Genomic DNA, 12645 nt, shown 5'->3' with positions numbered 1-12645 from the left:
GGAGTCAAACGCTGGTCCACTTCCCATACCACCACCACCGCATTCCCGTCCCGCGCGCATCGGACTTTCCGCATGGTCTTCCTCTGCTTCTGCTAGCTTCAATACATTTGTGTTCTCGCCAAGTGCTCAAGCCAGGTTCTGCAGGACGATATCACGGCTGGTACACACGCTTCGGCGTCAAGAAACCTGCGACGATGGCCACTTGTCAGCACATGCAAGGGTATACCATCGCGAGAGCCTCACCGTCGAGACTCTTCTCGCGATCGAAGCCCCTGTCCTCGATCAGCTCGCACGCCCGCTCTCCGTCTTCGCGCCAGAGCTCGACCATCTCCGCCCTCTCCCCCATGCGCTCGATCCACCACCAGCGCTGCCAACGCATGCGCACGGCTCCCTCTCCCTCTCTCGGCCTTTTGATCTCGATTTTGAGGACGCGGAGTGTCGGGATCGAGTCTACCAACGCTCGGGGAAGCGTGTCGTAAGTGGTTTGCACCGGCGGAGGTACATCCGTGTCCTCGGAGGCGTCCTCTGTCCAGGAAAACCACGTGGGCGCGAGAGTGATGCCGAGGTGGAGGAGAGGGATCGTCGATAGCGATACAGGAAGGCAGCTCTGAGGAAGACAGGGAAAAGGGGTGGTCAGCGGAGCCGGGAACACGCGCAGAGGGATGCATACAAGCAGAATACCGAACGCGGATGCAGATTGAACTTCCGGAGCAAGGCTAGTGACATGCAAGGACCGGATGCCGAGGCTGACAGCGCACGCCAGGACCGCATCTGGGGCCACCTGGTCCTCAACATCATGCCAGTAATAGACCGTCCCCATCGAGAACGCCGATATGGACTGGATGCGGTCGAGGAAGAGATCGAGGCGGAATTCGTCCGTCGCCTCTGACCTGAGCTTGGTGTCAACCGCGATGGGGCCTTGGATCCGCAGATGGTCGACGTGGCGGATGGAGATCTCTTTGGAGATGGTGGGGAAAACCCCTTCTTCGCTCTCGTCGAATTCAAAGTCGATGACGCGGAGGGTGGGAAAAGGTTGCACGACCAGGACGTCGGTGTCGTAGAGGTCGCGGAGGGATAGGTGTTCGAGCTGCGGGCAGGGGGGGACCCAGACTGGCTGCCACGCGACCAGCTCGAGATGGCGGAGAAACGGGAGAGGCTCCAGGGGCCGTAGCTCGCTTCTGTCAAGAGCTTGGCTATAGCAACTCGGGTCTCCCCTGAGGAGTAGATGAGAAAGTCGACGGAGTCGAGAGAGGGAGTTTATAAAGTGGTATATGCTGTCTCCCGCAGGTGACAAAAACGAATTGGGGAAAGTGTTGTTGTGGAGGAATAGATGTAAGGAGCGAAGAGATGAGAGCAGATGTAGTGAAGGCCGTAGCTGAGACAAAGCGCCAGGGACCACGTCGGACAGAATGAGTGTGGTGAGATGTTGGAGTCGGGGGATGGCATCAAAAATCCGGGACTCTCTGTGGACGTAACGAGCGACGTTCGGTACTTCAAGTGTTCGAATGAAGACAGCTTGAGAAAGGAGCTCAACCAGAGCAAGATCCAGAGCCTGTCGGATTTCTTCTTCTCCAATGAACACTCTGAACCTTATTCGTGGTAGGAAAAGCTTGGTGAGGTAGGTGAGGCGTGGTTGAAGAAGGAATGGCTCCGGAGCCAAGAGGTAGCCGACTACATCCATCACCGACTTGCCGTTGCGGGATGGCCACGAATAGGAACCTAGGTCCACCTCGGAGAGAGAACAGGGTCGCGCGAGTATATGCATTGCTCTACTTGCGCAAGAGGCTCGACGTGCGTCCGGGGGTTCGAGGATATCGAAGAGATATCGAAGGACATCTTCGTTGAGAGCGACGAGAGGGGGCATTTTCAGAGGCGTGCGGAGGTGAATGCGCAGAGCAGGAAGAAGGGGGTTGTGCGGTGGAATTTGACAAGGCCAGTCTTATGTATTGTTTGTCTGAGGGCCGATGCGCGGGATGGTAGCCATTTGATCGAAGCTCAGCACTTCTGAGACCGCGGAGATCTAAACTCCGCTTGCCGACCGCGGTCACGGGACTTTGTCCACTCACTCCGCTTCAAATCAAGGACGCCTTGCACACGGTGATGACTTCTTCTCGGATCTACCCACTCACTCTTCCGTGCCCTTTTGAGCGAGCGACCATTGGTTCCGACCCGGAAACGAGTTGGAAAGGTAGGATTTTGCGGATACTTATATGAGCGTACACTGACTGCGATCTTGGTCTTGTTCCAAGGAGAGGTCTCCTGGAACTGCAAAGCGCATCTATCAAAAGTGACAGCGTCATCTCACCATTTAGAAGGCGACGAGGATCACCTGTTATCAAAACACAGACACGTATTGTCATGTGCGCTAGATCTTCTGCGATCCGCCAAGACTCCGCTTTCTCTCTTTCAACTTCCACTAGACACTGCTCATGGCCCCGCTGCACTTCGTCCGTATAGAACAGCTGAGATGGGTGGTAAATTCACGATGCCACGAACGCTTGACGCGGAAGAGCTGTCGCTCAGGCCGCCTATGCTGATCGCCAGTGTCGCTCGAACCATCACACTCGTCATTCGCCTCGATCCTGTCTGCGAGGAGAACGTTTCGATGGTCGATTCGGACCCTGGGCCCAACAGGTCGAGGAGTGATGACTGGTCGCGTTCTGCGGTTTCAGCTTACGGATTCTCGGTCTTCTATCCTCAAAAAAACGAGGACGAAATGGCTATGTGGCCGCGGGTTGGAAAGCACCCTAAGCTAAGCTCCACAAGTTCTTGTAGACCTCGGGTTTCAAATTGCAGGTCAGAGCTCGGCTGACAAATCATCCAGATCACGTGATGCGGTACATTTTTTCAAATTTTTGCGTGCGTTTTTCAAGGACCGCACCATCACGAACCGCGCGTCCACGGAGTTTCCAGACGTGTAAGGAAGACTCCCTTTGATATTTCAGCGCAACGTTGACACGGTCTATACGAACAGACCCTTTGCCACGCTTCATCATGCCGCTGAATGAGGACGTGATGTATCTTATCGCCTCTTACCTCGACGTTCGGAGCATAGGACGCATGGCGGTGGCGTCTTCGTATATGTATCGGGTCGTTCTTCCACAGCACTTCTCACATACATTCATTGGTTCTGGCCACAGAGGAAAGTCAAAATGCGCCTACCTCTTCCAACGGGACTCCATCTTGGACACCATCCGCGCCAGTTACATCCGCGATCTCGAAGTATTAGGAATACTGGACGACTCCGAATACTTTGACGAAGCTCTCGCGGTGACGGATGTTTTCCCCGTTCTCTACCATGCCGCCCCGACACTACGCAATATCGCTTTCTACACATCTTACGGAGATGGAGTGATGATGCACTTCGAGCGCGAGCCGCTTTTGCTCAATGCACTCGCTACAATGCCCATGCTCGCCACATTGAATCTCAATCTCGACCCGGCCCTCTTCCCACACTTTTCCTCCTTTCCTCCGGACGCCCCCCTCAAGTCCCTCTACCTCAATTTCACAGAACCCCTCGTCACCACAGGCCATACCATCACGTTTTCTGACTTCGTGCTCATCCTCACCCGTTTCACACATCTGCGCAAACTCAATGTACAACGCCTCGACACTCTCCTGGGCCACGTCCATCACATCGCGCCCCCCGGGCTCCCCTTCTTCCAAAGCCTCCTCAACCTTGATATTGGCCCCCACTCCACCGTCGCACTTCCACTCGTCCCACTGTGTCCGCGCCTCTCCTCACTATCCTGCGCCAGCGCACAGCTCCCCATCCACGCGCTTCTCCAGGACCCCAGCCTGTACAACGGTCCACGCTGGCCTCCCCTCCGCACACTCACTCTGTCCCTCCCCGACGGCGCCCCGCTGCTCTCCCACTGGGCGGTCGCCTCCCGTGCCGCCTCGAGCCCCACGCGCGTCACACACGTGCACATCAAGGACTGGAAGGCGTCCGCGACCACCCTCGACGCGGTGGACACCGCGGAGTCCCGCGGGCTCGCGGCGTTGTTAGCAGCCATGTGGCCCGTCGCGCTCACCCTCGAGGTCGTCCCGTCCCGCAACGCGCCCGGGCCCGGGTCCGGGATGGAGCCCGAACGGACGTGGCGGACGATCGCCGGCGGGCCGCACCGACTGCGGTCTTTAGACATAACCGTCGAGTGCCACACCCGCGAGGACGAGGACATCATCCCCGTACGTCGTGTCTCTTCCCGTTCTTCCCCTGTTGACTGTTTATCCCGGGACTCGTTCTCGTGCAGAGTGTGCTGTGCACGGCGCTCGCGGGGCTTCCCCTCGTCCACCTCTCGGTCGATGAGAGGCCGCGTTTCATCGACGAGAGCAGGAGCGTGGTCGAGAACAGGCTCGCGATCCGGAGGAAGCAGCGCGGCGCGCCGCGCGCGCTCGCTGCGGCGCTTCCGACGCTGAAGGTGTTGCACCTGAGAGGCTGGGAGTGGGACCCGCTGCTGGATTCCGTGTTCATGTATGACGACGCCTCCGCCGACGCGGTGGAGGAGCTCCGGGACCTTAACGCCTCCCTGTCGAACCGCAGTGATTACTGGTGGTGGATCGAGGAAAATCTGGAGAAGGAGGGTGAGGACGACAGGGAGATGGTGGAGATCTGGAGGGAAGACGGGGAGGCGGCGAGAGAGCTCGTGCGGAGTCTCAGCTTCGACCCGAAAACGGGCCTGAAAAGTGAGTCAAAAGTTACCCAGCACTCAGAGAGACCGACGGGTGCTCATCCGCCGTACTCCCTCCGTAGACTTCATGCATCCTAGACGGATCTACTGCAGGTGATGAAGGCTGAGTAGTGCGAATATCTGTCGGAATATAGTCATTGCGTCTGTTATCTGCAGGTACTGTGTCATGTATAACATTGATGCAGATTCAATGCAGTTCAGTGATGGCACCGGAATCTTTCTCTGCATAAGTTGACGGCAACTGACTGAAGACATTGACTCAGTAGGTGCGAAGTCTCGAGCAGTTTGCATCATTTATTTACACACCCTCTGTTCTCAACAGCCGGCCCTTTCCAAGATGAACACAACCCGGCGCCCTCGACTGAACGACGACATCATGTATCTCATACTCCCGTACATCGACACGTTCAACATGGCCGTGACATCCTCACACATGTATCGACTCGCATTCTCTCATCGCTTTGCAGACGAATTCATAGGAGTCGGCCGAAGAGGGAAAGCACGAGCGGAATTCCTCCTCCAACAAGACACACGGTCCGCGCATCGAACATTCGCCGCCTCATCGTGATGGGCCCGCACAACGAGACTACCGACTTCGCCACGCATATTTTACCTGTCATTCAACACTCGGCAGTGAAGTTGCGCAGCTTGAGCGTCGGAACTCCCCAGAAAGACGTGTTCAATCGCGATCCTCGCCTGCTCGCCGCGATTACGATCATGCCACTGAAGCTCACCTCGCTGTGCCTCTCCCTGGATCCGACACTTTTCTCCCACTTGTCCAATTTCCCTTCCGACACCGTTATCGAAATTCTGTATCTCGTATTCTCGGGCCGCGGGCCCGGCGGACGGCCTCCGCCACGTCACGTTCTCCGCTTTTGTCACGATCCTCGCCCGCCTTCCTCGTCTACACGACCTCAATTTCGGGTTCCTGGACTTGCTCCTCGGCCCAGTTGATCCCGTCGCACCGCCCGGACTTGCTCTCCTCCCGAGCCTGGTCAGTCTTACCCTCAAAGATCGCTGCACCGTCGCACTCCCGCTGTGCCCGCTGTGCCCGCGCCTTTCCTCCCTGCACTGCGAAAGCGGCCAGCTCAAGTTCTCCGCTATCGCCTCGGACCTCGAACCATACACCGGCCCGCGGTGGCCCTCGATCCGCTCACTCTCGCTCTCCGTCCCCCATGGCGCACCGCTCCTTGCGCACTGGCCCGTCGCGCACCGTGTGGCCTCGGGCTCTGCGGGCGTCGCGAGGGTGCACATCGAAAGCTGGAGCGCGGATGCGCGCACGTTCGACGCCGAGTCGGGCGTGGTGGAGACGTTCGGGCTCCCGCAGCTGCTCGCGGAGATGAAGCCCGTCGCGCTCGTCCTCGCCGTCGCCCCTTCCACCGCGCCCGCGCGCGCGTCGGCGACCCCTACACTCTGGTCCGAACGAACGTGGCAGGCGATCGCTGCAGCGCCGCTCCGGCTGCGCTTCCTCGACCTCACCATCCGCGGGCACGCGCCCCCGGATGATCGCGAGCCCATAGTCCCGGTACGCGTGCCTTCTGCGCTTTCACCTGGCGCACATCGCTGACCATACCCACTCGCGTACACGCAGGGCGTGCTGTGCACCGCGCTCGCCGGCCTGCCCCTCGTGCACCTCGCGGTCGAGGAGTGCGCGCACTACACTGACGCGGGGTTCCCCGTGAGCTACGCCGCGGAGCTCGCGCGCATCCGACGACTGCTGGGCGCGCCCCGCGCGCTCGTGGACGCGCTTCCGACGGTGCGCGTCCTGCAGGTGCGCGGGGCGTGTCCGGCGGTGCTGCCGCGCACGGCGGAGGAGGTGGGTGAGCAGGGCGAGGGCGAGGCAGCGGCGCTGATGGAGCTACGGCGGATGGAGAAGGCGGAGGTGCGGCGGTGGGAGCGGTGGTGGTGGGTCGAGGACGCGCGAGTGGCTGCGGGCGAGCGGGCGATGGTAGAGCTCTGGAGGGAGGACGGGGAGCGGGCGAGGGAGATCGTAGAGGGTGACGACTTTGATGCGAAGACGAGCTTCGACGGTGAGTGTCCAAGCGTTCGGACGGGTGTTGGGAGCGTGCTGACGAGCATTGTGGGCGTCGTAGGCTTCATGCTACCCAAGCGCATCTACCGTCCGTAGACGATGACTCCTCCCACAGCGGCAGTCCCTCCGCGCTCCTACTACCCGTGTTCATAAAGTGAGGGAAGATATTCGTTTCCCATTCACGTCTCGCTCGTAAGGGCGAAGCCCTATGGTAGCCTGTATGTATTGTAATCTACGAGAACAGGGAAAGCTTTACTGGGAGGACGACGCAAACTTGACCTCCGAGAAGGGCCGGATAGTCGAAACTTGAGAGACCAACGAGTGGGGTGCACATCCGCTGTGCATCCTCCGTTGAGTTCATGCATCCCATATATTGCAGGCGAAGACCGGGGGTATGGGTTGGTGGACGCGGCTGGCAACTAGAAGCACGTCGAGCCATCTGAGCGTTGGGGTATCACCGCCATGACCAAATAGGAGTGCTTCGCGAATGAGATACTGTGCGGGACACAGTCAATATTGAAAAATGTCCATCCTATCGCGAGGAGAAGGCGCAGCTCGCTTATGGGCTCAGATATACACCCACTCGAGCGCGACGTCAGTGTCGACCTGGACGCCTGTACAGTGCCACAGGGAAGTGGGGTGCGGTCAGAAGGGCACGAGTGGGATCGCGGCAACACTGCAAGCCTCGAGGGAGAACCTGAGGAGACTGGAAAGGGCAGAAGTGCCACGGGTTGTGGACGCCGCCGGCACCTAGCACGTCGGGGTACTCATGTGAGCGTGAGGTTCGAGCGCAGGCGGGGGGTGGGCGCGGGTGGTGAAAAGGTCGGAGATGGATGTGACGTGGCCGGTGAGGGTGAGCGGTCCCCCGGGTATGAATGTTTGAACAACAGAGGGCGTTTGACGATTGTTTCCGTACTCCTCGGCGCCTGCTGCGCATCGGATAAAGATAAGATAAGGACGCGCCCTCCCGTCCCACGTCGGGGCCGCGCGGCGGCGTTTTGTGGGCGCTGCTCTCAGCATTTGGCCGCCACTTGCTGAAGGCATCGATTCAGTAAGTGCGAAGTCTCGATCCATCCGCATCGGTTATTTACAGACACTCTTTTCTCAACAGCTGGACCTTTCCAATATGAACGCAACGCCTCGACTGGACGATGACATCATGTATCTCATACTCCCGTACATCAACCCGTCCAACCTGGCCATGACCTCTTCGCATATGTACCGACTCGCATTCTCCTATCGCTTTTCTAACGTATCGATAGAAGTCGACCGAAGAGGAAAAGACCATGCTGAGTTCCTCCTCGAACGAGATCCCATCTTGAACACGGTCCGCGCCTCGAACATCCGACGCCTTCTTGTGTTTGGTGAACACGACAATGACATCGACTTCACGACGCATATTCTGCCCATCCTCCAAAACTCGGCAGTGAATCTGCGCATCATAAACGTCGTCACTTCCTACACAGAACAGGGGTTCGAGCGCGATCCTCGCTTGCTCGCCGCGATTGCAACCATCCCGAAGCTCACCTCCTTGAACCTCGCCTTGGATCCAACACTTTTTTCCCACTTGTCCAATTTCCCTTCCACCACTGTCATCGACACCATGGCCCTCGTATTCTCAGGTTCCGAAGACAATGTCGGCCACGTCTCGTTCTCCGCTTTCGTCACGACCCTCGCCCGCTTCCCTCGTCTCCGCGACCTCAATCTCGCCCACGTGGACTTCCTCCTCGGTCCAATCGATCCCATCGCCCCGCCCGGACTTGCGCCCCTCCAGAACCTGACCAGTCTCTCCGTCGGAAACCGCAGCACGATCGCGCTCCCGCTCTGCCCGCTCTGCCCGCGCCTCTCCTCCCTGCGGTGCGAAAGCGGCCAGCTCGCGCTCTCCGCGCTCGCCTCCGACTTCGGGCCATACACCGGCCCGCCGTGGCCCCCGATCCGCTCCCTCTCGCTGCCCCTCCTCAGCAGCGTGCCGCTGTTCGCGCACTGGCCCGTCGCGCACCGCGTCGCCTCTGGCTCCGCGGGCGTCGCGCGCGTCTCGATCGAGCGCTGGGCGGCCGACGCGCGCACGCTCGAGGTTGCGCCGGACACGACGGCGTCGGTCGGGCTCCCGCAGCTGCTCGCGGAGATGAAGCCCGTCGCGCTCGTCCTCGACGTCGTCCCTTCCACCGCGCCCGCGCCTGCGTCGACGGCCTCCGCGCTCCCGCCCGAACGAACGTGGCGGCAGATCGCCGTGGCACCGCTCCGGCTGCGCTCCCTCGACCTCACCATCCGCGGGCACGCGCCCCCGGATGATCACGAGCCCATAGTCCCGGTACGCGTGCCTTCTACGCTCTCACCTGGCGTACGTCGCTGAACACACCCACTCGCGTACACGCAGGGCGTGCTCTGCACCGCGCTCGCCGGCCTTCCCCTCGTGCACCTCGCGGTCGAGGAGTGCGCGCACTGCACCGACGCGGGGTTCCCCGTGAGCCACGCAGCGGAGCTCGCGCGCATCCAACGGCTGCTGGGCGCGCCGCGCGCGCTCGTGGACGCGCTTCCGACGGTGCGCGTCCTGCAGGTGCGCGGGGCGTGTCCGGCGGTGCTGCCGCGCACGGCGGAGGAGGTGGGTGAACAGGGCGAGGGCGAGGCGGCGGCGCTGATGGAGCTACGGCGGATGGAGAAGGCGGAGGTGCGGCGGTGGGAGCGGTGGTGGTGGGCCGAGGACACGCTCGGGACTGCGGGCGAGCGGGCGTTGGTGGAGCTCTGGAGGGAGGACGGGGAGCGGGCGAGGGAGATCGTAGAGGGTGACGACTTTGATGCGAAGACGAGCTTCGACGGTGAGTGTCCAAGCGTTCGGACGGGTGTTGGGAGCGTGCTGACGAGCGTTGTCGACGTCGTAGGCTTCATGCTACCCAAGCGCATCTACCGTCCGTAACCGACCCCTCACAGTGGTGGTACTCGCGCTCATCGTGGTATTGTATCTGCTCGCGGAACTCCTCCACGTTCTCCGCTGGCCGCGTGGCCGCCCCGCTCATGGACATGCGCGCATCGTGTCACGTCAGCTTAAGCAGTGGACGCGGCCGACGGACGAGCAGACACTCGAGGCGGAGCGTGCTGAGTTGCGCTTGCTCCCTGGGGTTTCGATCTGTTCATCGTGGTACTGTACCTGTCTGTAAACCTTTTCCACGTCTCCCGCTGGTCTCTTCCCTCACGGACATACATACACCCCGCTCAGCTTCGACCGCAGATGGGCCTAAAAAGTGGTTTTGAGTCCGAGTCGCGGCACGATATATGAGACGCGGGAGCGCCTGAGCTGGATCGCGACTGGATCGCGACGGGCCGATTCGTCCCACGGAGTTGGACGAGTGACGATGACGTCAGAGTTCAGAATGCAACAACTTCAAATAGTACTTCCTCCATCCCAGAGTCCTACATACAACACCGATGACAACGAGAACTAAACGTAAAACAACAGCGTCATTCCAAAGCGTGAATGGTCGTGAAAAGGTTCGTGTCCGTGTCTATGTCCGTGTGTGAAGAATCTGGCAAGCCGCTCGTGTCCACAGAACACGTCTAGTCGTCGCGCTGGGCGAGGCCGACCTTCTTCTCGCCCTGGTTGACTGGGAAACAAGCGCGTCAGCCATGTCGTTTTCCCGCGACGCATCGGCGCACTCACAGACGACGTAGACGCTCTTGAGGAAGATGTCCCCGAAGATGTCAAAGTCGAGGTCCCCACGGCTCTGGATGCCGCCAAAGGAGCGGCCGTCGCCGGCGTCGCCGAACGCGATGTCCTTCATGTTCACCTGGAGGGGCGCGCGGGGCCTCATCAGCACGAGTAGAAAAAAGGAAGCTGGGGACGCGCGCCTTGTACAGCGTGTCGCCGACCGCGAACTCGACGTCGGGCACCGCGGCGTCCGTCGGGAACGTGTACCCGCCCTGCTCGTTGTCGTACTTGGCGCCGGGGATCGCGCCGTAGAGCTCGTCCACCACGTCGTCCGACACGAGCAGGAGGGTGGTGCCGGTGTCGAGGATCGTCGTGTTGCCCTCGCGGGTCTTCGTCTCGCCGCCGAGAGACCACGACGTCGACGGGACCTGCCAGAAGCCCTGCGAGCTGCGCGCGCGGGGTGAGCACGCGACCTCGGACGAAATCAGAGGAACAGGACACACTTGTCGACGTCAGTGTAAGTGATCGGGTTCGAGGTGACGGAGGTGTCGATGTAGCCGAACGAGTAGAATCCGGGTTCCGTGCCGCGGCCGAGCTTGACGGTGAACACCGGCTGAGGCGTACGGACGACAACGAATGAGCTCCCATGGTACGCGAGCGAGCTCCCGCACTCACCGGGTCGATGATGCTCTTGCTGATCATGTTCTCCACGGGCGTCGCGACGGGCTTCGGGCTGACGGTGTTGATCGAAGGCCAGGCGAGGCCGAGGAGGCCGTCATTGCCGCCGTCCTGGAGGAAGCTCGAGCTGAGCTTCTCGGCGAGCTCGACGGACTGGCCGGGGATCTTGACGTCGCCGACGGTGACGGTGTCGGTGTAGACGTTGCCCGAGGCGGAGGAGCCGTCGCCGTACGAGATGTTCCACGTGCCGGACGCCTTCTTCGCGGTGCTCGACTTGGCGGGGTTGTAGATGGTGTGGCCGCTGTAGCGAGAGGCCTTGGCGAACTCGGAGCTGTGCGCGCGACCCCGAATGGGAGTTGCGGAAGAAGAAGGCGCGGGGTTAGGGCGGAGAAGCGAGAGCGGAACGAATGAACGGATATCGCAGGGAGACGGAGCGCGCGCCGCACTACACTTGCGGGTGCATACAGGCTCCGCGCTACTCCGGGAAGGAGAGGACGACCGCTGGGTGTCGTAGGTATACAGCCGTACCCAAGTAGTGCATCCAGGCATGCTGGCCGTACGCGCACATCGCGAGAGAGGGGCACGACCACGCACGAGTAGAGACACGACATACCTCCAGACCCAGAGGTCGGACGAGCCGGTGTCGAAGTCGAGGTTGAGGGTGACGCCCGGGGTACCGATCTTGACGGGGACGACGTACTCGAGACTGCGGGATCCGCGATCAGGACGCTAGCCCCACCGCGCGAGGCGCACAAGCACCGGCGGACGAGAAAGGCACTCACTCTGTTCCACGCGAGCGAGCGCGCACGCCAAGAGAAAGGCGAGCTCGGTGAGCGGCTCGCGTCCCCGGAGGCCACTGCGGCCCTGCGGGGAGAGGGAGGGAGGGCGCGGGGGGACGCACCGTTCTGGATGGACTCTGCGGGGACCTCGTGCGCGGTGTCCTTGTCGGCGTGGGACTTGACCTTGACGACGACGTTGTTGCGCTTTGCGAAGCCGGCGTTGCGGCCGGGCTCGAAGCCGTAGCGGCGGGCGGCGCGGGCGTAGGCGGCGGCGAAGGAGGGGCGCTTGCCGTCGTCGTAGCACGCGGGGCGGAGGAGGGGCTGGAGCTTGTCCATGGCGGGCTTGGGCTCGGAGGGGGCCTTGGGGGCGGAAGCGGACTTGGAGGGTAGGCAGCCCATGGTGGTCGACGACGGCGGGGTATCCAATGGGGCGAGGGACGAGGGACGCGGGTCGAGGACTGAGGAGGAGGGGGGAGGCAGAGGCAGAGGTGATCGCGAGGGGCCTTATCACCTCCTACCCGCGTCCTAGAACGTGAGTGCTGCGGGGAAGGAGGATTCCCCGCCGGCAGCGTGCACGTTGTCCATCCCAGGCACTTGCGCCTGAAGCCCGTTCAAGTGTCGTGCTCTGATGTCCTGTCGCCCTTGCAGGAATATGTCACAGAACATACCGTAAGCGCGCGTTTATAAATAGGAGGAGCCAGATTCGAGACGAGAGCGATTGCGCTTGGCTCCGAGACTCTGCTGCTCGCTGCCCTTCCGAGCACAGCGTTCAGGCTTCGTGGGTGAGACGGGCTGGATGGCAGACACAGGGAAGAGGGTGCG

General features: G+C 61.1%; 4 protein-coding genes across 4 annotated transcripts; 2 read left to right on the top strand and 2 right to left on the bottom strand.

Moving 5' to 3' along the window:
- Window positions 1-151: 151 nt before the first annotated feature.
- On the bottom strand, window positions 152-1864 carry BXZ73DRAFT_99530 (uncharacterized protein; the record flags this gene model as incomplete). The annotated part of the gene is made up of 3 exons (XM_048028037.1): window positions 152-186; window positions 244-607; window positions 671-1864. 3 exons carry the CDS (start codon window positions 1862-1864, stop codon window positions 152-154), a joined length of 1593 nt encoding a protein of 530 aa, XP_047879830.1.
- A 1130-nt stretch (window positions 1865-2994) lies between these two features.
- On the top strand, window positions 2995-6826 carry BXZ73DRAFT_76039 (uncharacterized protein; the record flags this gene model as incomplete). The annotated part of the gene is made up of 8 exons (XM_048022340.1): window positions 2995-4188; window positions 4254-4686; window positions 4943-4953; window positions 5014-5126; window positions 5159-5550; window positions 5642-6216; window positions 6283-6573; window positions 6785-6826. The coding sequence occupies 8 exons, from the start codon at window positions 2995-2997 to the stop codon at window positions 6824-6826; spliced, it is 3051 nt and encodes a 1016-aa protein (XP_047879829.1).
- A 1023-nt stretch (window positions 6827-7849) lies between these two features.
- Window positions 7850-9637, top strand: BXZ73DRAFT_99528 (uncharacterized protein; the record flags this gene model as incomplete). Its single annotated transcript, XM_048028036.1, has 3 exons — window positions 7850-9034; window positions 9101-9539; window positions 9603-9637. The coding sequence occupies 3 exons, from the start codon at window positions 7850-7852 to the stop codon at window positions 9635-9637; spliced, it is 1659 nt and encodes a 552-aa protein (XP_047879828.1).
- A 638-nt stretch (window positions 9638-10275) lies between these two features.
- Window positions 10276-12159, bottom strand: BXZ73DRAFT_89011 (acid protease; the record flags this gene model as incomplete). The annotated part of the gene is made up of 7 exons (XM_048025141.1): window positions 10276-10322; window positions 10379-10505; window positions 10567-10813; window positions 10870-10979; window positions 11042-11375; window positions 11658-11750; window positions 11942-12159. The coding sequence occupies 7 exons, from the start codon at window positions 12157-12159 to the stop codon at window positions 10276-10278; spliced, it is 1176 nt and encodes a 391-aa protein (XP_047879827.1).
- Between the last annotated feature and the right edge of the window lie 486 nt (window positions 12160-12645).

The sequence above is a fragment of the Epithele typhae genome (assembly GCF_022376455.1).
Source record: "Epithele typhae strain CBS 203.58 chromosome Unknown BXZ73scaffold_12, whole genome shotgun sequence".
NCBI lineage: Eukaryota > Fungi > Basidiomycota > Agaricomycetes > Polyporales > Epitheliaceae > Epithele > Epithele typhae.
The sequence above is the reverse complement of the archived record's forward strand: the minus strand, read 5'-3'. Positions and strand labels throughout refer to the sequence as shown.